Here is a 27,315-nt window from a genome sequence, read left to right as displayed (position 1 = left end):
GTAGTTTTATAGATGAAATAAAATCATTTTTAAAAAGTGGGAAGAAGGAAGATTTGTAGCATTACAATTAGAATTGAATTTGTTTTAGATAGGAGATAATAAATGATTGTCTTGAAGCGAATGGCAGGTCAGTTGTTGCAGTCTTACTCTCAGAAATATACTTCAGTTCGAATTATGAGTCAAGCAAAAACAGGGAAGGGGCTGCCTGATAAAATTGTGTGCAGTAAAAATTGAGAGCTTTGTCAAAGTGAGGACAGACATGTATCCAGTTCTATCGGTCCTCTCCTTCCCTTGCATTTTAGATATCACTTACTTAGTTTTTTTCTGTTGCACTCTGTGATAAGGGGCTGAAATTGAAGGAATTAGCATCTCAGCAGTTCAGCACCTGCATAGTTAGACCTGCTGTACTGCGCTTTATACATGTCTTTATAAAAGATTAAATAGTTTGTTCCACTATCTGTATGTTTGTATTTGACAAAGGATGAGCATCTTCCATTCATTTATTCTGAATGCCTTGTGTACTGATGTGAGTATAGATGTGCTAGAAAACATGTTTTTTCATTTTCTCATTTTATTTCTGCACTGGCAAATAGCTTACATCCCAAGCATACTATGCTGATAAATAGAAGTATAATTCTTTTGTTTTAAAGGTTATTTGCAATGTACAGCAGCACAATTTTGATATGAACAGTGTCCTGCTCATGCAGTTAGCTCTGTCAGCAGCAACAGAAACTGTTTATTAGGCATTCACTTCAAAGCCAACTTTGTCCATACCTGTGACAGAACACTTGAAGGACTTTAGGGGTTGTGCATTTGTCTGAATCTAAGTGTCATGTTATACTTCATTTCTATTCTACTGCCAGAAATTTAGGAGAAGTCTGGCAAGCATTCCAGCTGTTAACTGTACTGTATTGCAAGGAGAAATGCTTCAGAAGCAGTTCCTTCTAATATAGAATCATAGAGCCTCAGTGTAATCCTGATCTTAGTAAGCTCTCTGATGAAACTTTTCTGAACAACAAAAAGCAACACTTCTCTACCTTGTGCTTTTAAAGACCAACACTCTGGTTATACTGTTAGGTTATTTAAAAAATTACAACAAATAGCATCTAATTGAAGATGAATATTCACAGTTAACTGGTTGTGCTAGGGAAACTAGAGAAGCTGGTTCTTGGAGGAATTCTTGCAGTTAAGCTTTCTAAGTATTTATGCATTCTGTTAGCACTTGAAAGAGCATAGATCTGAATTTATTTGTTTTCAAAGAATGTTGTAGGACAACACAACATGTTAGGCAATGTGTCTGCTGAAGGTATTTGAAGGATAACGGAGTTCTGTGCAGCTGCACTGCATGCATTAAAATATGTTAAAGGTAGCATGATGTAAAAATAAGTTGATCCATCCTTTTTAATACCTATTGTTTGATGGTATTTTCTTAGTTTAGACGTCTGAGCAAAATTATATTCTTCAGAAACTTAGGAAAATATACTCCTAAAGATGTGTTCCAAGAACTCTAGTCTCTTCTCTGCTAAATTAGAGTATCATTAAGTAAAAATCTGTAACAGCCCTTGGAGCAGGGTTATATCCAGGATGTCCTATTTCAGGTGAGTGCCCTACTTGGTTTGGCTCACGTTCCTCAGTGCAGTAAAACCTGACATTTTTTTTTGTGCACCAAGGGACTATTTTAACTTAGATATGGTCCTGTGGCTGAAAAACCTGTACCACTCTTCCAGAATTGTTCTAGTCTGAAAGAAGCTTCTATTAAATTTTAATTCCCAAACTTGTACCTATTTGAAATATAGGTCTTTAAATGATAGAATAAGGCTTTAGGTTTAACTGAAGCTTGCAGTTCAATGTGTGTTGACATGAACAGGCATTAAAGTAAGGTCATCAAGTTGTGGATTTTGCTGCTAAACATTTGAAGTCAGTGGCCACAATTTGAACTACTTAGAGTTATTTTATTAGAACAGATTAGGCCTGGTGCTGTGCTGCTTTGTCCCCTTTCTCGTTTCTCAGTAGGGCCACAGGAAGCAGGACTTCTGTCTCTTATATCTTTCCTTCCAAATTTGTCTTCAGCAAGTTTTCATTTTCTATCAATATCCAAAATGACACAGTGGATAAAGGTGAAACATCATAGCAGACATCTTTGTTATTCACACTGGCAGAGCAGGACTACTTTTTTTTCTGCTTCCCACTTAGCTAGTTACAGGGTTCAGTTAACTTCTGTCCACAAATTCTGAAGGTATGCACTTGCATCTCAACTGTTTCCAATTTAAAACCTGTTCTTCAAGTAGATGATTTTTCCACCCTTTTTATTTCTAGATGGTCTTGCACTGCTTTTCCTTTGTTGCAGAACTTGATATTTTTCCTTGCAATTGAAATAGAGACTTAAAATATATAATTACTTCATTACTGTGGCTTATTTCCATAATAATGTTGACGTTGATATCGTTGAGTCTTATATACTTACAATAGAAATAATACAAATGAAGGCCAGGACTAAGGAACTCCTTAGCACAGCAGGAAGTAGCATTGAAAGTTTAGGTAGGTGGACTTCTTACCTCGGTCATTATACATGGACAGGGAATCTAAGCTCTTTCAACTGTCCTCTGCTTTATGAGAGTCTCATTGTGTTGTTTTGCTAATTAATCATGCAATCCATGAGAGCTAAATCCCATTGTTTTTTTTGTCAGCTTGTTCCACAGTTAGTAATAGTCTTACTGCCCTACAGAGTGCTGTTTTATTTCTCATTATTTTTCAAGTTACTAAGTTTATTCCTTCACACTTAAAAAAAAAAAAAAAAAAAAAAAAGCAAAATTTTCTTTGAGTATACTACTTCTTTTTAACTCTATGAGATGCTATGAGATGACCGTACTTGATGGCAGGCCTTTCATGAAGATGAACAGAAAACAAATCTGTGGCTTAGTGTGTGTGATGTTTCACAGGCTCTTCCAGAGCAAGCTGAACCTGTGTGTAAGTGTGAATCTCTGTGCTCCTTACAGTAAGGTAGCTAAGCCTACTAGCATTGTCATGGAGTCATATGTAGAAAAGAATGTAAGCTTTTTTGTGAATGTTAGGTCATGTGTTTGGTTGTGAGGGAGATGGTCTCAGAGCGAGCTTGTGTTTGTTCATGAAGTTGTGCTTATGGTTTGAAAAGAAAGACTTAAGTGGAATAAAAGAAAAGGCATTGCTGATCCAAAATGCTCTATAAAATTGATGTGACTGGGAGTAAATATAAGAATGATTGGGTAGTTACCCTTAGAAATATAATATGTATTATACCTTACCTGGTCTATCCTGGACTTGAGCAACTATAATGGCTGTGACCAGGTTTCCTTTAAAAACAAACAAAAAATCCCAAAACTATCCTTCCACATGAATTGCTGTATACAAGTAGGAAAAGTTCCGAGGCAATTTCAGTGAAATGTTGTAGTCAAGATGAAGACTCCTATGTTCTCCAAAGGAATTTGTGTGTTTCCAAATAGCATGGCACTGATTTGATTATAAAGAAGCTAGAGATATTAGAGCAGAGCCTTGTCTATTACCTTGTGTGAAGGAGAGAAACTTTCAATAGTCTCTCTGATTGTCATGCACTTAAGCTGTCTGTTCATACAAAAGCTTTGTTAGTGCCCAGGTGCTTTCTATCAGTGGCTGAAAATGAAGGCAGTCCTTCATGTGTGACCGATATAAATGTATAATTACCTAATGATTAACGTGAGTACATATGATGTGCAAACACTTAGAATGTTAAGAATTACCACCTTTACTACACACAACTGTATATAGCACATGCACTGTTTGTTTTTTTTTTACTACTTGTCTTACTTGACATAGTGCTATGGAAACTTCAGTGAAAGAACAGCCATAGAGCTGCTTGTTCCAAATGGGGAATCAACCAAAACATTTTCTGGTCTGGCTGGATTTAAACACCATGTAGAGTTACTAGTCTGATTGTTAGAACAGAACCTGTGTGTTCTTGTATGCAGTTTGAAATGTATAAAAGCAATTTTAGAATCTCCAGGACTCTTACATTATATCTGAAATGAAAAATGATGTATTTCTGATTTTATGATGTGAGTAGCCTATGTTGTTCTGTTTTTGCAACTAAACAAAGCAATATCTGTCTTTTTTTTTCTTTTGATTTAAAAAATCTAAAGGAACTCAGACTGAAACAATAACTTAAGTTGCAGAATTGAGAAAGTAAATGAGAAGTACTTGTAAAATTTGCATGAGTTTGGAGGTTCATCCAAAAGTAACTGGAGAAATCGGCTAGAATCTCAAAAGCATTCTTTAGTACATCCTTTAAAAACTACATGCTTTTTCCTAAACTTCTGGATATATTTCTTCTTTTTGCTATCTTCTCATCCTGACAGTTTCTCTGTGGCTCAAATCAAAATATAAGACTATATTCCTGCAATATTAATGCACTCCTTTTGGTGAAGAATTTTTTTTAATAGAGAAGGAAGAGTGTTGATTGCTGAGCCAAAGGTGAAGTTTACCCTCTTTCACTTAGTATTTTTCTGAATGTTTGTTTTCAAAACAGTGATAGGTCCTTATAGTGGAATGGAACAGTGTTACTTCAACTAAACCATAATGTCCTTGAATAGTCTTCCACCCTTTTGGGGAAAGAAGGGAAGGAAAAAAAAAAAAAAAAACAAAAGCTTTTTACTCTGACTAATGTCCAAGGGGAGTGATTGTGTAATTCTATGTAATGCTTTTTCTTTGTCTCAAGCAGGAGACAAAATATATTTGAAGTGGAAAACTGAGAGCTGCTTATAGTTATTTAATGTTAGTTAAATTAGCATATACATCAGTGTTTAAAGGTGGTTCAAATTGTAAAATTTAACTTGGAAATGTGAATATACAAGGAAGGGCCACGGTGTTATATTAATTGTTCTCATAAATCAAAGAGAACTTCATCTTGATTCAGAGAGAAATGAATACTTTTTCCCTTTTTACTTCAACTGCTTCCTACTTGGTAAGCAGTTCTCTTATAACATTCGCTGTTCAATAGTTTCAATTATATACCTTATCATACTTGTCTCAAAATTCTTTCCCAGTGAACAATTGCAAAACTTAATTTTCCAATAGTATAGAACAGTAGAAACATCTCTGTACAATAAGGTTATAATTCATTCAGTTCTATAGGGAAAAAAAATGGTTATAGCTTGATAATTCCTGAAAAATACCAAGCATTTCTAAAATAGCTCTAAAGTGATGAGCACTTCCTAGACCTCCATAGGAAGCTGTTTTCTAGTATATAATTGTCATCAAATTGTTACTTAGAGTATCTTTCTGGAAACCGGTGGTTTATATGGCAAGGGACCTATTTTCCATTAGCTCTTATCATCATCATCTGTAATTATTTATAAAATTTCTGCTTATTCTTCTGCCAATTCTGATGAAGTTATCTGTTTAATTGACAATGTGTTCTTATGAAGCTCCTGTTCTTTTTCCTTTTGGTTAGAATGAAGTCCCTGTTCTGTGCGTTTGTGTATGTAAATCTTTGGTTATAGGAACTTACTTGAAAATGCAAAACGTGGTAGATTTGCTTGTTACCTCTGATCTTGAAAATCTCTTTTTTCTTTCCTGAAGTAAAGTTAAAGCAGCTTTATATTTTTGTTATTCAATAAACTTTAAAAGGGGGTTTGTTAGAATGCAAAGGAAACTTTATCCTGAAGTGTCCAAGTGCCTAGAGTCAGCTTTGCCCATAAAGCAGATTTTTTTTTTGTTACTTTGTTAAATACACCTCTTGAAGTGGGAAAATGTCTTGAAGTGCAAAATTGAAGTGTTCTGCTGAAAGTAATGAGATCGTAACTCTTACTGGAAGTAAAAATAAAGTAGAATTATGTATCCTTAGATTCTTTTGTTTATTTTTTCCTTTATATTATAACTGTATCTAATACTGTTTTGCGTTCTTCCATAGTAGGCTGTGCTGGAACAAAAACGCAATGACAGAAACACTGGATGAATGAATGAAAAGCCCTGCTTTGCAATCCCTCAGCATGGCGGGACTGCAGCTCATGACCCCTGCTTCCTCCCCAATGGGTCCATTTTTTGGACTACCATGGCAACAAGAAGCAATTCATGATAACATTTACACGCCAAGAAAATATCAGGTACTAGTGATAATACTTTTTTTTTTTTAATAACATTACTGTATTAGTGAAAATAAATCTATGAATTTAATAGAAAAAAAGAACAGAGCAGATGGAAAAAGTCTACAGTTGTACATAGTCCAGGCATGTGTTTCTTACAGCTCCACCTGTTTGGACCTAGTTGTCCCTTTTTTCACTAGCTAGGATGTGTTCTGCTTTTCTGATAATTCCTATTCTCCCTTCTCAATTTGCTTTTATGAATCAAAATTTTAAGCTGAATATTATCTTGCTCTCTGCATAGTGTTATTAGGGATAAATACCCTAATCTTGACATTGTGCAACTGGATTATACATTTACACATCTCCAGACTTGATTTTGATATGCACAATGGTCAAAGCATTTTAGTAATGTCAGAAATTCTGTCAGGGCACTCTGATTTTCGTTTTGTTACAGAAGCTATTCCTGAGTTTGGGAATTTCTGTTCTCTGTGTGCCCTGCAGAGATACCTGAAAGCTAGAATTTGGTTAATATTACTGAAAAGTTTGTATCACCTTGAACTAATGTACTTGCATATTTGGCTGAACTAATACATAGAATTAGACTGAAAAGCTCTAGCTTCAAATGTAACTTCAAATAGTTTTGAGGAGGAATTTAGTTTTAGAAGCTAAGCTGTATAGTGTGCATTAATATTTTTTGGGTGAGTGTCTGTACCTTTGTTATTAAAGAATAGTGTTGATTCTTTGGCATTGGATAGAGTTCTACACGTCATATTGACCTGTCTGTAGTTTGTTTACCACTTGTATTGTTATTTTTGTTAACATTTTATCCACTTTGCTGCAAATAAGGGCGTTGTTGTTTTTAAACCTAGGTTGAACTGCTTGAAGCAGCTTTGGATCATAATACAATAGTCTGTTTAAACACTGGCTCAGGGAAGACTTTTATTGCAGTACTACTCACTAAAGAGCTGTCCTATCAGATCAGGGGGGATTTCAACAAAAATGGAAAAAGAACTGTGTTCTTGGTCAACTCAGGTAAGAGGAAAAATATACAAAGTTCCTGAATATGCTAGTTCTGTTGTCATGGGACAACTCTTTAATAGAAGTTGTGTGAAAGCAAATTTGGAAGAAAGTTTTGGCTGAAGCACTTAACAGCAGGGATAATAAACTAATCAAAGAATGTGACACCTTTCACATTTTGCTGATTGTACACTCAATACAACCTCTTTATCTCTGGTATCTTTAATTTCCTGATTTAAAGTAAAAACATTAAATCAGAATTGCTGTGTAGTTAGTAGTTTATTTCCTATAGTTTTATATGGAGGTAGGTTGCCATGTACCCCAGTTTAACATTAGCCTAATCTGAAGATTACTGTAAAGCATGGTGCTAGTAATAGGGCAAACATCTTGAAAATTAATGTGTGAAAACACCTTCATGAGATTGAGGATTTTTGTCTGTTTTTATTTTTAAGCAAATCAAGTTGCTCAGCAAGTATCAGCTGTCAGGACACATTCAGATCTTAAAGTGGGAGAGTATTCAAGTTTAGAGGTGACTGAATCATGGACAAAAGAGAAATGGAGTCAGGAATTCTCTAAGCATCAGGTAATGTATTAAGTATAAATGCAAACAGAGTCTACAGTTAGACCAGATGAGAACTGGTAATTTTCAGTTATACATAAACTCTTTAACAAATTCAGCACGTTAGTAATATGTGTATATTAAATTTGAGGCAAAGCATGTATAAGAGGTACTCAAGTTGTTGTAAAAAGCTGTCCTTTTAATCCTTTTTTTTCAAGTCTCCCTGTCTTGTGGTCAAAGTTGATAACTGCTGAAGAAATTTTTAGTGTACATATTGTTCTTTAATTGTCACTAAAAATGTCATTCCTTGGCATGCTTTTTATTTCTGCCTTTTTGAGTAAGCTATAGTTCTGTGGTTCTTGGACCATTTTTCGGTTTTTATTTTACTTTTAGCAAAACATATAGTAATGGCCAATGGAGTATATCTAGAGAACTTAGACGGATGAGTAGATGGAGTTAATATTTGCTAATACTGTCAATACTATCAAGTATGACATACAGAAAAGCTTTTTTACTTTACTGTGGCTAAAGACAATTTGTACTCTTTTTATATTGATGCTTTTTTTTTTTTTTTAACTTAGGTTCTGGTTATGACATGTCATGTTGCTTTGACTGTTTTGAGAAATGAATATTTATCCCTGTCAAATATTAATCTACTGGTGTTTGATGAGTGCCATCTTGCAATCCAGGACCATCCGTACCGTGAAATTATGAAGGTTAGTTTGTACTATGTGAACGTTTTAATACTTGGTTGCAGAGCATGGGTAAGACTGGAAGGGTTGAACAAGTAGGAAATGAGTCAGTTTTTGCTATTGAAGAATATGATCAATGGAATCATGGTTTAGCATGCCTTCGGGCTGGATTTACTGTAATGAATTAATACTTAATTCATATTATAAGATATTACAGAAAAGCAGTGTATTTACTTTGTAGTGATTAAAGAAAAATCTGGCATTAACCTGAACTTAGTGAATTAAGGGAATTTTCAAAAATATTTTTAAAAATGTTTTGAGATGAGAACTATTAACCGGTTTCTGTATTTCTTAAAATACTGATTTCTAAAAATGTTTTTAGGGCTTTTGAAGGCATATTGTTAGCTTCATGAGTTATTTGTTAGATGTCTTTCCAGATCTCTCTTCAGGTTTAACCAGATCTTGCGCGCTCTTATTTTTTTGGTATGACTTTAGTTTTTTCACGGTGTGTAAGTATTATGATTGTGTTTTATTGTAAGTATGACAAAGCTATCTTGTGTATTACTAATTGTTTATTACTTTAAATATTTACTAGATAGAAATATTTATCTTGAAACATGGTTGCTATTAAATGTTCTTCAGTTCTGTAGGTTTACTTCCAGGCAATAGAAGAAAGCATTTACTGAACATTTGATTCCCTTTCCAGTACATACTATTCAATACTAGTTTTCAACTAAGCATAGAAACTTTGTCTGCTAGTTTGATACTAGGCTTTCAGAATGGTAGGAACAACTGTTTGAAGGTACTTCATTCTGATTTGCTTCACAGATCTGTGAGGATTACCCATCTTGCCCTCGAATCTTGGGATTAACTGCTTCCATTTTAAATGGGAAGTGTGATCCTGCTGAGCTAGAAGAGAAGATAAAGAAACTGGAGAAAATACTAAAGAGCAATGCTGAAACTGCAACTGATTTGGTGGTCTTAGATAGGTATGTTGTTATGCAGTTACGGCTATTTAATTGACTGCCTTGTTTGTTCCTTACTAAACAAAATGCTATAAATATTTGTTATTTTAAATCTTAGCAAAGGTTGTGTGTATGTGATGCCATTAGTTCCATGTGAGGTGAGGATAGAAGAGTGAACATATAAAATTGCTTTTTGAGTAACCAGTGTTGAAGTACATCTTAAAGTTAAGTGAAAAGTCTACTTGACCCTAATATTCAGAGATTTTATGTTGTTGAAGAAATTAACAGAACTTACATCACAACTGTTTTACTTGTTTGGCATATAAAAAGAGGAAAAGCTAAAGTGAAAGTTGTGGTCAAGAAGATTCAGTTTGCTTTGGCTTAGATATTCCAATATTTGAAATATAGGTAGTGATACTAACCTCATTTTTAGGAAATATATTAGACAGATTAGTATTTTTAGAATGAATCCATTTGGTATATATGGAGATTTTTGCTTTTTCTTTTTTTAAATATATATTTAACTTTGTAATCGTTCATGGTAGGGATAGAAATGTACTTGACTATGCTTCATACTGCCCTTGCTATTTGCCATATAACTTTAACAGGCTGAAATAACCTGATCTTTGCCCTCAATTAAGATATACTTCTCAGCCATGTGAGATTGTTGTAGACTGTGGACCATATACTGACAAAAGTGGATTGTATGGAAGACTATTAAGGGAGTTGGATGAAGCACTTCATTTTCTAAATGACTGCAACATATCTGTACATTCAAAGGAAAGAGATTCTACGTTAATTTCTAAACAGGTAAGTTGGTGAGCTGTGTGAAAAACCTACAGAATCGAACTCTTCCTATTTTTTTTCTTTGCAGCATACATTATGTTACAGAAACTTTCTAAGTTAGTCAGCCTGGTATATCTGAGCGAAAAGACTTCTAATTTTCACGTTCTACTAACACTGCAGATCTTTTCATAAATTAATGGGGGTTGAATGTCAACTATTCATACATAGTGTTCATACGTAGATCAAAACTCCATCTGGTTTGAGAATCCTGTATTCAGATTTGCTTAAGGCAGCAAAACATCCTGAACCATGATTTCTGAAGTCAAGAGTCTCAACGTCTTTGAATAAGCCGGTAGAGAAAGGGAAATTATGCCTCAGGAATTATTAGGAAAAGCAGTGCACAGTTGTATTACAGAATCCTGAGTGGGAGTTGAGGTGTAAAATCCAACTAGCTCTACAATTTTCACAGTTTATTCTAGTGAGAACAATGCATGACTAGTGGAATGAAACTTTAGCCTCAAGATTGCCCCTGTGTTTTTGTGCAGGATGGCAGAGTAGAATATAGGTGGCATGGTTTGAACAGAGACTTGTTGCACATGGGGTGTGGAGTCCAGAAATCTTTTTTCTTTTCCATTGAGATTTGGAATTGCATCCTGAGGTATAATTGTGCAGGTATTAAGTTAAAAGTAAATTATTTCTATAACCATCTGTGAGGAAGTTGGAGGATGCGTTTCTCTTTTCATCTAAAAGTACTTTAGTTTAATGTTTTAGGAACTCAGTATTCTGGCAGTTAAAGACTACTTTGGCCAGAGAGAGGGATAGTAAGTAATTCAGTCTATCTTTCTACTTCTCAGTTTATCACAACTGCTTTTGTTCTAGACTTAATCCCAAGTATTTGCATAATCCAAAATAGTGAATTAACTGCTATGCTTTTAAAGTACATTTCCCTCTGTGCTTCTTTCCTGATCCAGTAGCTCTACAAGAACATGGAGGCACTTATATTAAGAGAAATAAATCAGTTTTCCATTTGATGTGGGAAGAATCATCCCTGTGTATATAATTGGAATTTGTTTAGAAAATTTTTACCCTTGGGTCTCACAGATAATAGACTTCAGGGAATATAGTATAAAGAAGGCAACTTGTTCTGTGTTTTCTTACAAGAGTGGAGGAAGGAAATAAAATCAGAACAGCAACTGAAAACTGATATTCTGATTGTTTTGAGATACTTCCATTGTAATTAATACATATAGCTCATGAGTAGTACTTGTATGTCATTTGTGTATTTCATTAGTTGTTTACTATTGGACCACTTGATTCTGTGGGAAGAAAAAACTTGTCATCAGCTATAATGCTATTTGTTCTCAAGTGTCTTTGTTATTTTCTCCAAGTAGTAAATAGTTCCCTGCTTTTTTTCTGTTCTGCCCACACATACCCTTTTTTCCTTTGAAAGGCTTAACTTAACTATGCAATTTCATGTTTAGGTATTTTTGAAAGCTTGGCAATTATCATAATGAATGAAGTAAGAAGTACTTTTTAAAGCATTTATCTTCTTTATTAGTTTTGTGTTAAACATAACAGATAATACTTTTGCTTTGCTTATTGAGCTGCCTCAAGAAGTATTCCCCTTCTTAGCATAACTATCTGAAGCTAATTTCAAATAGGAATTTCATCAAATTGCAAAATGCTACTTAAACTTTTTTTTAAGGCTCAGAAATGTGCAAAGCTCAAAGTTGAGGTTTTGCAATTTAGGAGGGGGGAAAATGGCTCCATTAAGTACCAATGTTCCCAAGGTTGTCTTAATGACAAACGCCAACTTTAAATAGCTTTGTAATAGAACGTATCACAATATTCATAAGCACTATGACATGAGGAACCAGAGCTGTCTTACATGAATAACTTATGAATGTATTCTTTTGAACTGATACTTGAATTCATCTGTTGTAGATATTGTCAGACTGTCGAGCTGTGTTGGTTGTTCTGGGACCCTGGTGTGCAGATAAGGTAGCTGGGATGATGGTGAGAGAGCTACAGAAGTATATCAAACATGAGCAAGAGGAGCTGCACAGGAAATTTTTATTGTTTACAGACACTTTCTTAAGGAAAATACATGCACTCTGTGAAGAGCATTTCTCACCTGCCTCACTTGACCTGAAATTTGTAACTCCAAAAGTAATAAAGCTGCTTGAAATTTTGCGCAAATACAAACCATATGAACGGCAGCAGTTTGAAAGTGTTGAATGGTATAACAACAGAAATCAGGATAATTACGTATCGTGGAGTGATTCTGAAGATGATGATGAGGATGAAGAAATTGAGGAGAAAGAGAAGCCAGAGACTAATTTCCCATCTCCTTTTACGAATATTTTATGTGGAATTATTTTTGTGGAAAGAAGATACACAGCAGTTGTTCTAAATAGGTAAATCTTCTTTAAAAACAAAAAAAAAGGCACGTTCAGCTGCCAGCACGTGGATGTTTATATTGTGAATATGAAAGGGATTGTCTTTTCTTTTCAGAACTCTATTTGTTGCATTAGGAAATTATACTAGAGCTGTGTCAAGAAAGAACAGCAAAAAACAAATAGGTTGTGTGTGGATGGGGAGAGCAAATGTATTTGAAAATTGTACTCAAGGGTCAATTCTGCACCTGAGTTTGCAATTTGATTTGTGTAGAAGATGAAATATTGTACCTTAACTGTAAAATAAGAGTAAACTTATTTGTATTAATTGGTCTTTATATATTTGCAATGGATGCTGGAAATTTCTCTAACTTACTGAGTGCTATACTTCTGGAAATTTTACCATTAGCTTACTAAATCATGTTATTACATGATACAGGCCTGCAGAAAAGCATATCTGTGCTTGCCAAAATTCCTCTGAAAGTTTACCAGTACTACACTAAGCACTTTCTTACAGTATTCACCAAGAAAAATAGGAATCCTGGAATTTTTGCCAAGATATACTTTGGAGTAATCTCATTCCTTATCAGTTCTTATTTTTGAGTATGATCAATGATAGATATAATTAACATTCTTAATTCTTAAACACCATTTGACACAAACTGAGTGACATTTGATTTATGTCTTGGGGGGAAGGGAAGATGTAGGGATTTTTCTTTTTTGATAGTGTGCTAAATGTACTTTGCAGTCTGCTTATTGAGTTCTGGATAACTCTGACTCTGATGCTTCTGTTATCTTTTACCTGACTGAGTAGTTTGAGTTGCATAATATAGTTTTTAATCTACAGACTTGCCTATGTGTTTTTTGTGCCCTTTTTTGTTAACCTTTCTACATTCTTAAATATGTTTGTATAAATACGGAATATAATGCAAATCATGTACTTCAGTGGAATTAATGCTCCTGAAGAAATAACTTCAAAAGATGATGACAAATTTTTTGCAAAGTTGAGATTAGTGTTTCACTACTGAAGAAGAAGTGAACAGAATTGTTAAATTTCAGCTATTAAACTACAAATCCTTTAATTTCCAGTTCTTTTCATCAGGTGTTCTTGTAGACAGACTTATGCACTATTAGTATATATTGAGTGCTCTTGAAACCAACAGAGAATATGATATCCAGGTAGAATAAATAGCCACTTTCTGCCATCTTTAAGCCTTAGGCACCTACACTCAGTCTCAGAATTCTGGAAGATAAGCAGACTTGAGCTGGTTGACAGAATCCTGTAGGCCTTCTATGTAGATGCTTAAGTTCAAGGACATCTGCTGACTCCAGCTGTACCGATGCTGTGTGTAGAGGAAGAGGTACTGTTTCCTGAATGAGGAAGCCTTGAGAGTTTGAATTTGTGTATCAAAACCTCTCAAGCTTCCAATGATCCAATATGGATCAGAACTAACTTGAAATACTATCAATTTAAACAAAAATCTATATTATGGTAAAACAAACTTTATAAAATAGTATTATAGTCTGTAGTTCATGATTTAAGGAGGGGTAACTCTTGTGGAAGGCATTGGGCTTTGTAAGAGAAGTAGGTCGATTTCCACCCCCCTTCCCCCTGCTCTGAAGCAGTAATTAAAGCTGATCTTTCTTTGGAGAACTTTGGAGAACAGCAACAGCCACTACTCATGTTGTAAGTACTACAACAAACTACCAAACAGAAACAAAACCAACAAATCTCCCCTCAGAAACCAACATTTTTATTAATACGACACAGCTGATGAAGCTTTTTTGTTTTGTCTGTACAATTGAGTCCTGTTCTGAAAAGGAGCTTAGAGGAACTGGAAATCACTTTCTAAAGCTCAGCATCCATCCATTTTTATTGAAGTGCCTCACAGCCTTCCTAGAGAAGGATCTGAAAGTAGAATTTCTTTTATATCTCTTTGGAAAATGGTGCCTGTTAAGCTATCACTACTTACGTTTTTCTATTAAATCATGAGGTTAAAGTCTTAAATGTTTCTCGAACTTTTCAATTATCTACACAGTGGTGTGTTTATTCAGTTGCTTTTAATTTTTCTCAATTTTTGTAATGAGTGGGACACAAAGAACATTTCAGTTCAGTAGTAGTTGCCCTTGAAGCTATACAGCTTGGTAGAAATGCCGCACAGAAAAATAAAAATAAAATAAAAAAAAAGGTGTTGTTAAAGTTGTAACTGCTACTTTCTTAGAATATCTGTTGCAAGAGCCTAGACTGCATACAAAAAGTGAGTCTGTTCAGCCTCAAGCTAATAAGAGCAAATTTCAATACAAGAGGATCCTTCTAGTTTGTTTCTGTAAGGATACCAAGCTATTTGTGAGTTTTCCATTATCTTATTTATTCTCACTGTCCATTACAGTTTCAACGCAATACAAAGGAAGGAAATGTTCTAGGTTCACAAACTATTAAAATCAGTGACTTGAGCAGTAAGTACTCCAGTGGGAGAGAGAAGAAGGAGAACGTAGCCATTTTCCATTTGATTGGCAGCAGCAGCGTTCCGTCAGGCAGAACTTCTCAAGCCCTACTGGGAGGGGTTGGAATTACTTGGTATAAGGAGGTATATGGAGGCAGGCTTTCCTTGGACAGGAGGAAAGCCTCTTAATGAAAATGAGGGATGTACTGTAAGAACTGGTACTGGGATGGCTATACTGAGACATGCAAGAGATATGATTCTGTACAAGAACCCTTGGTTTTATTGGTTCTGCTATCATAAACCTGTATGGCTGAGAAATCCCATACTCTCTCCATGCCGAAAACAGGTCAACTAAGGATGCTACAGCATAAACAATTACTTTGAGCAAGCTAATAATGCTTTTAAATCCACAAATACATTGTTTTAGATTCAGTACTTTATGCAAGCAGTTTTATCTCATCTGTGAAACCAAAGCATTGCCAAGGGCGACCTTTTTTACTTCTTTCTATAAGCTAAAGAAAGATGTAAAAGAAAAACATTGAATGAACACTGTGTATTCAGGAAACATACTTTTTTGAGGGAACAGTTAAAGGTATTTCTGCTAGAGTCTGTCCCTTACAGAAAACAAACTAAAATGTCATGAGTAGAGAGTTTGCTAACAGGAAGCTTTAGAGTAGTAGCTTGGTTTTAAAAAGTCTGGTTTTTAGCCATGTATTTTACCATGATGGCCCTAGAATGTATACGATACATGCATTTGTATGGTCTGTCTTTTATTATCCTTACAAAGGCTTTCAGTAGAATCTAGTTTAAAGGGATAACTAAGGCTTATATTTTAGCACAATGTTTAATTTTTGCACTTCCACGTTTTTATTCATTTTAAATGAACCTATTGCAAACAAAAGATTGTCTTCCACTGTCTGGCTTGTGTGACTTCTAAAAAGCACGTGATATTTTTAGGTTGATAAAAGAAGCTGGCAAACAAGATCCAGAACTGGCTTACATCAGTAGCAATTTCATAACTGGACATGGCATTGGCAAGAATCAGCCTCGTAACAAGCAGATGGAAGTAGAATTCAGAAAACAGGAAGAGGTAACTTCAAGAAAAATAATTGAAACTAGCAGTAACTTCAGTAACTCTTCTTACAGGCAGAATCTGGGAACAGTCATTAGAAGTTTGGGGAATACCTGTGGTTTTACAAATATGATTGCTAATTTGAGGTACAGATGTTCTTCATAAAAAATAACAGATGTTTAGATAAATTGTATGTCACATTGCACAAACAAAACTTCATGTAAAAACTTTATTTAAAGTCATGCTCATTTGTTGTCAGATCATTAGCCATCTACTTTTTTTTTTCCATTGCATTAATAGTATAGTAATACTATACAGCAAATTAAAGTTCCTAGCATTTTTAACAGTTATTAGGCTTCTTTTGTTTATTTTTGCTAAAAGAGCATTTGTTAAATCTCTAAGCTATATAAATGTAAAACACCATGGTTCGAGCATGTAAAGTTTTTGGAGATCAAATGCACTTTTCTCCCACCAAGGCTGATGTCAACATTCTGGCTTTTGTGATGATATTGTTATCTAGTATCTTTTTTGAAATCATTGTATGCTTTTATCAATTTGGCCTTTTACATGGTGAGGAGAGAGTAATGTTAAAGTCAGACTTCAAAAAATGCACAATAATGTAGCAACACCAAAATTTTAATGTAATAAAACTCCTGAAATGTAGTAGGTCAGGAGTTTAATAGTGAATGTACTTAAAGGAAAAAATGTTAAGTGTCTTATCAAAGTAATGAAGTTAATCGTGCCTAATAAATCTCTCATAAAATCACACCTTTTTTTTTTTAATATAAGGGTGCAAAAAAGACACTTCTGTCATCCAGAATATAAAGTCTTAAACAATATCACAAACTACTATGGGCTGAATCCACTAATGAAGGATAGCTGATCATACACTGCTTGTATTAAAGCTTAACATCGGCGAATGTTGATGGCATCAATTCTTAAACAAATTTAAAATATTCACTCTTTTTATGGGAGCCTCTCTGTATATATTATCATGGGGTAGTCTGTAGATTTTCCTTTTTAGGTTTCTTAAGATGTTTACTTCTTTTCTTGAATTTCTGATCTAACTTGACACAGCTCCTAATGTTCCTGAAAATATTCTTTATGCTTCTTCTTACCTTTTTTCTTCCCTACTCTCCAGGAAAAAAAAATCCTTATTGGTTAGAAATATTAAAAATAGAAGTACCAACTCTAGAATGTGTTGGTCTTTTATTTCCCTCCCAAAAGAGTATGTTTCAGCCATGGAAATAATTTATAGGAAGAAAAACCATTCTCCTGAAGGCAGTATTTTATTATATTGTATTTTAAAAATTTAAATAAATAGGTGTGATGCTTTTGTTGCCTGACAGTAGATCCTTAGAGTTGCTTAATTACACATATCAGATATAATTCCTAAAAATCTAACTACTCTGATAAAATAGCCTTGCTGTGTCTTGTAAATACTTGTAACTTTATATCAGCATACTTAAACGAGTTCTTTGAATGTCTGATCAATTCCTCTTAGCTCTAATAGCTTGTTGATGAATTGAGTAATGCAAATGGTGATAGATCAATCTTTCAATTTGTTTTTGTCTCAAATTTGTCTTCCTTACTTTTACAGGTTCTTAGAAAATTTCGAGCACATGAGACCAATCTTCTTATTGCTACCAGTATTGTAGAAGAGGGTGTTGACATACCAAAATGCAATTTGGTGGTGCGTTTTGATTTGCCCACAGAATACCGTTCCTATGTGCAGTCAAAAGGAAGAGCCAGAGCACCGATTTCCAATTACATAATGTTAGCAGATACAGACAAAATTAAAAGTTTTGAAGAAGATCTTAAGACGTATAAAGCAATTGAGAAGGTATGTGGTCAAAGGACTATGCCTACTTTTGTTAAATTTATTGTAATGTGTTTTAAAGGAAAAATCTCTTACCGTGTTCTGTTCTTGAAATGTTAAGATCCTGAGAAATAAATGCTCAAAATCTGTTGATACCAGCGAAACGGAAACTGAACCCATTGTTGATGATGATGATGTGTTTCCACCCTATGTGCTGAGGACAGATGAGAACAGTCCAAGAGTTACTATCAACACAGCTATTGGACACATAAATAGGTATGAGGGATGTTCACTTTTACTACTTTTCTATGAATAGAAGTAAGTTCATTACTCTATCTTGCAACATAAGAATATAGAGTTGGGCATTGTGCACATTTCATCTTGGAAATCTTAACAGGGTGTTCCAAAGAATATTGTTGTGGAAGTTTGAAGGTATAATTTGCTTTTTTCTCTTTATTCTACAGATATTCTAGCTTTGCTAATAAACATAATAACAGACTCCTGTTTAATTAAAATCATCCTGTAGATAAAAGTTGCCCTGAAAACATTTAATTTTGAAACAGATAGCAAGAATGTTTTTTCTCTTAATAAGCTAACTTTAAAAACTAATAAGTGGCTTATTAAAACTGTAGTAAAATGTTCCAATTGCAAATTTCACTCAAAGTCTGTGTGTTGTTGTTGGAAAAAAAAAAACAACAGTGCTTTAAGCTGAACGTAGTACCATTCTGCTAGATTGGAGAGCGTGTTTCCAAGGGAACTAGCCAACAGTATATTTGTAAAGCCATGGCAGTTAGAAAAGGCCTTTAGAGACAGGATAAGGTGAATGTTGTGACCCTCTTCTAAAAAGGTAAAAAGGAGGATCCAGAGAAGTACATGATTGCTCAGCTGTTTAGTATGAATCCTTTTGGAATGTGTTTCCATAAGTGCAAAGAAGTGGTGATTGGCAACTGCCAACAGTTTCATCAAGAGCAGCTTTTGCATGTCTGAACCATGTGTGATAATGTGCTTGACTCTATGAACAAGGGAAAAGCAGTTCATGTAAAATCCTTCTGTTAATAGAGCTTTTGATGTAATTGCAGACAAATTTACATGGATATAGATCGTTTGGATGGGTTGCCTGGCAAATGAAATCCAGCAAAGCAGTCAGATTGAGAATGTAATGGTATACTACTCAAAGTGTATCTGACATGTGGTTATGTGTGGTATTGCTCTTGAGCCATAGAAGGTCCAGTGCATGTCACTGTCATGGTTGCATAAAAAGTTCCTTGACGTGTTTGATTTTGATGTGTATTCGAGAAGCAGAGAATGTGATTACAATGGAGGAAGGGTCTGGAGATAGAGAAAAAGATGAAAGGAAACTCTGGTACATAGGATGGAATAGTGTCATGGAGTTATCTCTAGATCTGTCTTTGTCTATGATGGGGACAACCTGAAAAAGAAGGAGGCATAGGGGGAGGTGTCAAAGGTGTCAAAGAACTGGTTGAGCCCAGTTCTGTGACTAATGGGGAAGGGGCACCCACAAACCCGCACCCAGGAAAAGTGGGAAAAAGGGGAAGGGTAGAGAGATGGGTGATGTGCCTAAAAACAAAATAGCAGCAACAATCTGTGGAGGAAAGCTAATTTACTAAATACAGTATTGGGATGCAAGATAACGCAATATAATTGGAATTGAGGCTTATAAATCAAACAAAATGAGTGAGAGTGTCCGAAACTGAAGGCCTTACTCTAAAGCTGGAAGAGAGATGGCAAGGGAGCATACACTGCCAAGAAGAGCAGCAAAAAAAAAGGGGGCAGTCTCGTGACTTGTGAGCAGTATTAGCTTTCCCTCTGAAGGGAAAATGCAGAGTCCTCTGGGGTATGTAGTTCTTCTCTTTGAGAACTGGGTACCTGGAAAATCAGCAGTCCGTGGAATTGAAGCATTAGCTTTTTAACTCCCAGTGCTTTATATGATGTTATGATGTGCAGTACTGATAACAAAAAATCATAAAACCATGACAGATAGTAATTTTTACAGTAGTTATCATTGCTGCCTTGGAAGTACCTCCTTAAAAACCAGCTTTGTGGAAAAGGACTTGGAGATCTCCTAATTGGCAGATAGTTGAACATGAGTCAACAATGTACTCTTGCAGTGCTAAGCTTAGTGTAAAATGGTCTCCTGTAGTGTTTGTGCCAGTAAGGTAAGAGTTTATAGAAAATATCTTTAAGTTTCACTTTGCAAGTTTTGATTATTTGAAAAATCTCTTGTCAATTTAGGTACTGTGCTAGATTACCAAGTGATCCATTTACACACCTAGCTCCAAAGTGTAAAACCAGAGAACTACCTGATCATACATTCTACTCTACTCTCTACCTGCCAATCAACTCACCTCTTCGAGCGTCAATTGTTGTAGGTATTTGGGGACAGCAGAATAAGTGAATTTGTTGGTATAGAAGTGTGCATGCACCGTTTTTTAAATTGATATGACTTTCTCTTCCTACTTTGTGCTCTGTAACTGCATTCAAATCTATTTCTGTTATCTTTTTTGCAACAATTACTGTCTTTTCAGTGGGCAAAAATATTTCGATATCCATCTCAGTGCATGTTTTGTTGGTATTTTTTGTGAACATGCTTAATTGTTTTTCATCAGTGGTACTTTGAATTCAGAAGCTTGTAATTTTGATTTCTGTAGAAAAACAGTGTAAACTAGCATATCTACACAACACTGTAATCAGTGTGATATTTTATTAAGCTTTGTTTGCCTAATGTTTTTGTTAAACTGTTTGTGATATATGTGCTAATCAACTAAAGACTTCAAGAAATATTTAAATGTTTGTAGGGTCCTCCAATGAGTTGTGCAAGATTGGCTGAGAGAGTTGTAGCTCTTATTTGCTGTGAAAAACTGCACAAAATTGGTAAGAATTTGAAAAGCAGTATTTCTTTCATAAATAGTTTGTTTTACAATTAAATATTGAAGATGATCTCGACGTTATGTATATACATGAATTTCTGCTGAAGCTGTTTATTCTTACTTCGTTTCGCTTGTTTTTTATATAATGTAGTTTATAGTTTAGCTTACACCATGTAAGCTAAAGTCATTTTCCAGAAGAATCCTGTTATTTAACTTAATTTTGTCTTAAGCAGCAAATGCAACTTTAATGAAAGCCAAAGAGATTTCAATATTGAATATATTCAGTGTAGAAGGGAAAAGAATTTCATTCTCTACAAGGTATTGGTTGTAGATCAGGATTTAGATACTGCAGCCAGAAAATAAATTGTTGGCTTTTAAAAGTGAGTTTAAACAAAGTATTAAAAATCCAGAGTCCCAGACTGTAGTTTTTACTGCATCTTAAGTCATGATTCAGAAATAATGTTGCAGAATTATTTCAATTGTCTTGTCTCTAGCCAGGTATAATGGAGCATATTCTTAATTACAAAATATTTTAGATAATGTCATCAGTGCTCTGATGCAATATGGAAATATTTACATTTCTTTTAAATAAAAACTATGATGAGTTACACCTTTTGATGTCTGAATTCATGCCAGTGAATTTATCCCAGAATAATATTCCTATGGCCCAGCTCCATGTTGAGTGCATAGTCAACAGTATTATTTCCTATTTTAGAATGATACATGAATATCTGTTCCTTCTTTGTTACTATAACTTAATTTGAGTGTTTTTTAGACAGGTATTTCAGTTACTGCTTGCTTTTTGTGGCCAAAGACAGTTGAATTTTCTTGGATATTTTCATAACAGAATTCGATTTTTCATCTGTTATTAACTTTATATTAAAACATTTGTTGTAATTTTTTATATTTTAAAATAAATACGTAAGAAAAATAACCTTTATCAGTCTTTTCCCAAATTTCACTTTTGAAGCCTTGCAATAGTAAGTGAATTTTAACAACTCAGGTCAGGTATTTTCCTGAGCATATGTGGATGGACCTTGACAAGGTGAGAATTGCTATTTATTTGTAATCTTTCACAATACCTAGGTGAACTGGATGATCATTTGATGCCAGTTGGAAAAGAAACGGTTAAATATGAGGAAGAGCTTGATTTACATGATGAAGAAGAAACCAGTGTGCCAGGAAGACCAGGCTCTACAAAAAGACGACAGTGCTACCCTAAAGCTGTTAGTATTGCTAATGTTTATTCTTATCTGATAAGAATCTTTTGGAACAATTCAGTTTGTACTTGGTGTACTTTATAGTTTTGACTATGGAAACTTGCACTATTACCTGAATGAGCTTATGGGAGCATGTGTTATTGTCTGTAGTTCAAAGAATGTACAGTTTCTTCAAAACTTGGTAACTATTTTTCTTAGTATGGTGTAAGGATAGTCAGCAGTAGATATAGTTGTTTTAAGCCCAAGAAAGGCAGCAGTCACAATCTGGTCATAAAGAAGGAGTTGCTCAGCCCTTTATGAGGATCAGGGCTTGCCAAACACCCCAGAGAATATGATCTCCAAGTAGAAATTCTTCCCTTGCATCTGCTGGCCCTTGAATGAGATTAGATGAGGCCTTGGGTCCACTCTTGGTCACACAGGTCAATTGCTCCCACTTGTGCTCCCAGGGCTGGGTACACCCCTTCACCAGGTGCTCAATATCTGGTTCAGGCCGTGACCTAACAGTTCCCATACAAACTGTCATAACTAGAAGGAAGAATTATCTGTTGTTGATAATCTGTAAATACTTAAGTTGTCTGTTAAATGTAGTAGAGTAACAGAAGAATTACTGATTAGAGAAATAATCGAAAATTGATGAAGATGTTCGGAGGTCAAAATTATGTGGAAGCCACTAACCAAGTGCAGAAATTGCTCCTTTACCTATTTTTAATGTTTTTTAGATGTTTGGTTTAGTTCAGTAACTGTATTGCTCCAACAAAGATTTTCATGTTTTTTTGTTTAACCCTCAGAGTATCAAATATAATATTTTTACTTTCAAATATTACTCCTAAAATACTAAAAGGTATATATGAGCTAGTTGATAGTTCTGTGTCATTAAGTAGCTTATCCATAAATTTGTTACAACAGGTTTCAGCTACTTAAGATTGTATAATTGAACTTACTATTATGGTATTTGTTAAGAAAATGGAGGAAAGAAGCTTTGTCAAAGTACCTTATGACTACTCAGGAACCTGCCTTCTTCCCCTGTAGTTGTTGATTTCTGCCTTATGGTCCTTTGAATAGGATTGCTAACAAGCAGTAGCATCTGGTAGTCACTTCTGACAATCTTTGCATTTCATGACAAAACTTGTAGCTCTTGATGACATTCGAGAATGTCAGCAGGTAGTCTCAGAGTAGTAGTTTATGGTGATGTGCAAGAACTCCATTCTTGGATTCCTCCACGTACTCCAATTTCTATAGTAGCTTAAATAATTGGTTATTATGAAAGGCCAGTAAAGGAGACTGCATCATCATAAGGAATATTATAGAGCGAATTACAAGATTAGGAAACCTTTTTTTTTTTCCTGTAAGACTTATTGGCTTGAAACTTTGCAAGGTGTTTCTTGTGTTTCTTGTCACCACGAAGGCCTTTTTCAGTCCCCTTACCTCTAGTGATTTTTCTGAATTAAGGCTATTTGTAAAATGCATGACGAAATTCTGTCTCATTCAGAGGGGTTGATTTGTCAAGTAACGCATCATTCTTCCTCAGCTATTTTTTTTAATACAGAAACTGAGAATATTTTCCCTCACTTCAGTCCCAACTTTTCACATCTGGAAAAAAAGCTTTGGCAAATGTTTAAGGTCTACAAGATCCTCTTGGGTTTAATATAGTTATTAAACTTATGAGTAATTTTCCACTAAGCCAAGGCCTTAGTTTTGCTACAGTCTAACTTTAAAATCTATGAGTACACGTATTGCAGTTTATTTTTAGATAAGCAGAAGGATAACTTTCTGAGATCCATAAAGTAATGAACTCCTACCAAAAGTAAGGGACGATCTATGATAAATAAGAGCAGCAGAGTTAAAAATGCTCCTGGCTGTTGAGAGCATTCAAACTTATAAGTTATGATTGTTAATAGAAGACTTTTACAATGTAATGCTGGGCAACACAGGGTGTGTATAAAACTTGGGTGTTTTTTTTTTTATTTCAAATTGTATTTAAAGAAAATGATGTTTTAAAACTGTTTATCTAGGGAAAAGAATTTGTGTTAATAAAGGTGTAAATTCAGCCAAGTTTATAGGAAAGCTAAATTACTAGATTGTAAGGGGGTTTTTATGTTGCTTCTCTCTCCTTCCCTCCTCCCTTTATTTATTTTCCTTCTAGTGTTAAGATTGAAAGATGTTGGACATAGTGCGCTCCAGATATACTGGCTAAATTTAGAAATAGGCATCAAAAGTTTAGTTGTGTTAATAGTGAAGTTATGTCTATATTGTACAGTTAGACTTACGTTTCTAACATAGTGGATGCAATGGAAGGTTAGTTGTGTAATGTAGTGCTAAGTTCCCTTAGCAAACAGGAAGATCTGGCAGCATTTTCTCCTTTGACATGAGTTCCTAAGTTCCAAGCCAGGTTGCTGATCAGATGTTTGTGTGTAAGAAAGAACTTACCTAAGTCTAAATTAATTTTCTTATTCCTTGGTTTTAGCAGTACCTTATCAAATAAGGATAAGGAGGCTTGTTCAAAGAATAGTTTTGCTGATTTAATTGTGCTAATGTTTTTCTATTTTATGATTTTTAGATTCCAGAATGTTTGAGGGATAGTTATCCCAAACCTGATCAGCCCTGTTACCTGTATGTAATAGGAATGGTGTTAACTACTCCATTGCCTGATGAGCTCAACTTTAGGAGACGAAAGCTATATCCTCCTGAGGATACAACGAGATGTTTTGGCATATTGACAGCCAAACCTATACCTCAGGTAATGAATTTAGCTACTTTCTTTCATCTAACATGCTTCACAATCTCATTTTCCAGGCTGAAGAGTTGGAAATGACCATAAAAGGCAAGAGACATTTGAATAACAGCTTTAATATATTTTAACTTTTGGTTAGACCTCAAAGGTGGTTAGACTTGCCGTGTGTCCCTTCCGACTGGTCTGTTCTGTTTTATAAGTATGCTTATATCAAGCTACCTTTGGAAAATAAATGGTATTGTATCTAATCCGGACATCACTTTATTTTCTGTCATTAGTGATAGAACAAGCTGTTCTCTTGTAAATAAGCTTTGAAATTGAAAATTTTCATTTTTTATTATTTTGTAGTGGCAAATTCCAAATGTTCCTCTTCTTTTTGTCAGAGGTATGATAGAGTGTCAGCTAGGACAATGGCCTGAAGTATTACCTCATCTTTAGGAAAGCTATAATAACAAGTCCTCTCAGTATTCCTCTGAGTACTTCTGCAGCAGCAGAAGTATGCTGTACTAAAAGAAACTGACACAAAGCTGTAAATTGTAGATGCATCTGAGAGGAGCTCTGTGTAGTGAGAGTGCAAATGAGATGATATAGTTACTGCACTCCTATCTGAAGTGAGTACTCTCAAATTCCATCCTGGCTTAAAAATATCTATGGTGACAAAAATATCAAACTCCTAGTGAACAAGTCACAGTGAATCCAGTACCCTTCAGGTACTGGAAGGCCTGTATAAGATCACCCTGGAGCCTTCTCTGGTGAAGAACCCCAACTCTTTCAGTCTGTCCTTGCAGGGGAAGTGCTCTAGCCTTCTGATCATCTTTGTGGCCCTCCTCTGGACCCTGGATACAGTTGGCCTTCTGGCTGAAAGCATGCATTGCCAGTTTGCACTGCGCCTTTCATCAACCAGCTCCCCTAAATCCTTCTCCTCAGAGCTTTTCTCAAGCCATTCCTGCCCAGCCTGTATTTGTGCTTGGAACTGCCCTGATCCAGGTGCAGGACCTTGCATGTGGCCTTGTTGAACTTCATGAGGTTGGCATGGGCCCATCTCAAGCCTGTCCAGGTCTCTCTGAATAGCATCCCTTCTCTCTAGCATGTCAACTGCACCACTCAGCTTGTTGTCAATTGCACCACTCAGCTTGTTGTCATCTGCAAACTTGCTGTCCTTGTTGCCTACAAAGATGTTAAATAGCACTTGATCTGGTTTGCTGTGAGGGGAGGCAAGCAGTACCTCTGATGCAAATGCTAAAGTAGTAAAGTGTGACTGGAGAATGCCAGCTTAAGCAACTTAGGCTGTTATAGAAGGGTACCTTTGGAGTTATTTCTTACGCTTTAAAGAGGCTGGGATATTAGACAATTGGTGTATAGTCTGACCCCAGCCTTGGAAGAGACGTGAGTGTTGTTTCAAACAGCTGGTAGACTTTCTGTCATTAGCATTGTGGTAGCAAAGTGTTAGCAGCAGTCTTTGCATACAAATGTCTGAACTACACAACTAGCGCTCTGTAGAGGACTCCTATTCTGAATCTTTCCCTTTTGATTTTGTTTGTCTTCCCATATTTAGATTCCTCACTTTCCTGTGTATACTCGCTCTGGAGAGGTTACAATATCTATTGAACTTAAGAAATCTGGTTTTACTCTGTCTTTGCAAATGCTTGAGCTGATAACACGACTCCACCAGTACATTTTCTCACATATTCTTCGTCTTGAGAAACCTGCACTAGAGTTCAAACCCACAGAAGCTGATTCAGCCTACTGTGTTCTACCTCTTAATGTTGGTAAGACCAGAAGTGTTTTTTTAATATTCACTTTTAATTCTTTTAGCAAAACATTTTTTAGTATTTATTTTAAATTTCAGAGATTAACTGCTGAAATAATGCCATATGTGGTAGTATGAAATCTTATGTCAGTTTTGTTTTTATTTCTTATTCACAATTCTAAATTAGTTTTAACTTAGTGATGTGAGTTGATTTATGGGAAATTTCAGTTGACTCAATTAGGGTATATAGTCACACACACATTTTTGTATGTGTGTATATGTATGTATCACAAGTAAAATAGAAATACAGAATAGGAAAGCACACTGAATAAGAAAAAAAAAATGTAATTTGCAACTTGTCAGAAAATCTCTTCCTGAAAAACTCTCCTGTTCATAACTGGTATATGTTTTCCTTTTTGAAGTTGATGACTCCAGCACTTTGGACATTGACTTTAAGTTTATGGAAGATATTGAGAAGTCTGAAGCGCGTACAGGCATTCCCAGTACACAGTATACAAAAGAAATGCCTTTTATTTTCAAGTTAGAAGACTACCAGGATGCAGTTATCATTCCACGGTGAGTAGCAAGTATTTGTGTTATTTGGACATTCTACAAAATAAGCATGACTTTGAATAAGATAAGAAAAAAGGATTTTGTGAAAGCTTAATTACACAACATATTCTTCAGTGAAGAATTTCAGATTTTCACATAGTATCCAGTGAGCATCACTAAAAGGTGTTTCACAATCCTGGCTTCAGTTTTCTAATATTGTACCTCTATTAAAATAATTATGTTGCCTTTGGAAAGGTATGGTGAATTTACTACATTAGGTATTTGAATTTTTGTATTTTAATCTTATTTGCCAGTGTGGATAGAATACATTT

General features: G+C 35.0%; 1 protein-coding gene across 4 annotated transcripts in view; it reads left to right on the top strand.

Annotated features, from left to right (window-relative positions):
- The window catches only part of DICER1 (dicer 1, ribonuclease III), a 64,785-nt gene that overhangs the window by 18,831 nt on the left and 18,639 nt on the right, over window positions 1-27,315 (top strand). For 2 of the 4 annotated variants that reach the window (XM_031593045.2, XM_031593043.2), the window contains exons 4-19: window positions 5,921-6,113; window positions 6,962-7,124; window positions 7,562-7,692; window positions 8,250-8,384; window positions 9,189-9,349; window positions 9,967-10,135; window positions 12,056-12,528; window positions 15,909-16,041; window positions 17,624-17,866; window positions 17,964-18,118; window positions 20,096-20,228; window positions 20,659-20,734; window positions 21,817-21,956; window positions 24,508-24,687; window positions 26,237-26,450; window positions 26,854-27,007. In XM_031593045.2, coding sequence (XP_031448905.2) covers window positions 5,970-6,113; window positions 6,962-7,124; window positions 7,562-7,692; window positions 8,250-8,384; window positions 9,189-9,349; window positions 9,967-10,135; window positions 12,056-12,528; window positions 15,909-16,041; window positions 17,624-17,866; window positions 17,964-18,118; window positions 20,096-20,228; window positions 20,659-20,734; window positions 21,817-21,956; window positions 24,508-24,687; window positions 26,237-26,450; window positions 26,854-27,007 — 2,804 coding nt within the window. In that variant the 5' untranslated portion in view covers window positions 5,921-5,969. Of the gene's footprint in view, window positions 1-5,920; window positions 6,114-6,961; window positions 7,125-7,561; window positions 7,693-8,249; window positions 8,385-9,188; window positions 9,350-9,966; window positions 10,136-12,055; window positions 15,863-15,908; window positions 16,042-17,623; window positions 17,867-17,963; window positions 18,119-20,095; window positions 20,229-20,658; window positions 20,735-21,816; window positions 21,957-24,507; window positions 24,688-26,236; window positions 26,451-26,853; window positions 27,008-27,315 lie in introns of those variants that run through there. The other 2 variants (XM_031593044.2, XM_090141557.1) reach the window with 2 other exon arrangements.

The sequence above is a fragment of the Phasianus colchicus genome, chromosome 5, assembly GCF_987193195.1.
Source record: "Phasianus colchicus chromosome 5, bPhaCol1.hap1.1, whole genome shotgun sequence".
Classification (NCBI taxonomy): Eukaryota; Metazoa; Chordata; class Aves; order Galliformes; family Phasianidae; genus Phasianus; species Phasianus colchicus.
The sequence above is the reverse complement of the archived record's forward strand: the minus strand, read 5'-3'. Positions and strand labels throughout refer to the sequence as shown.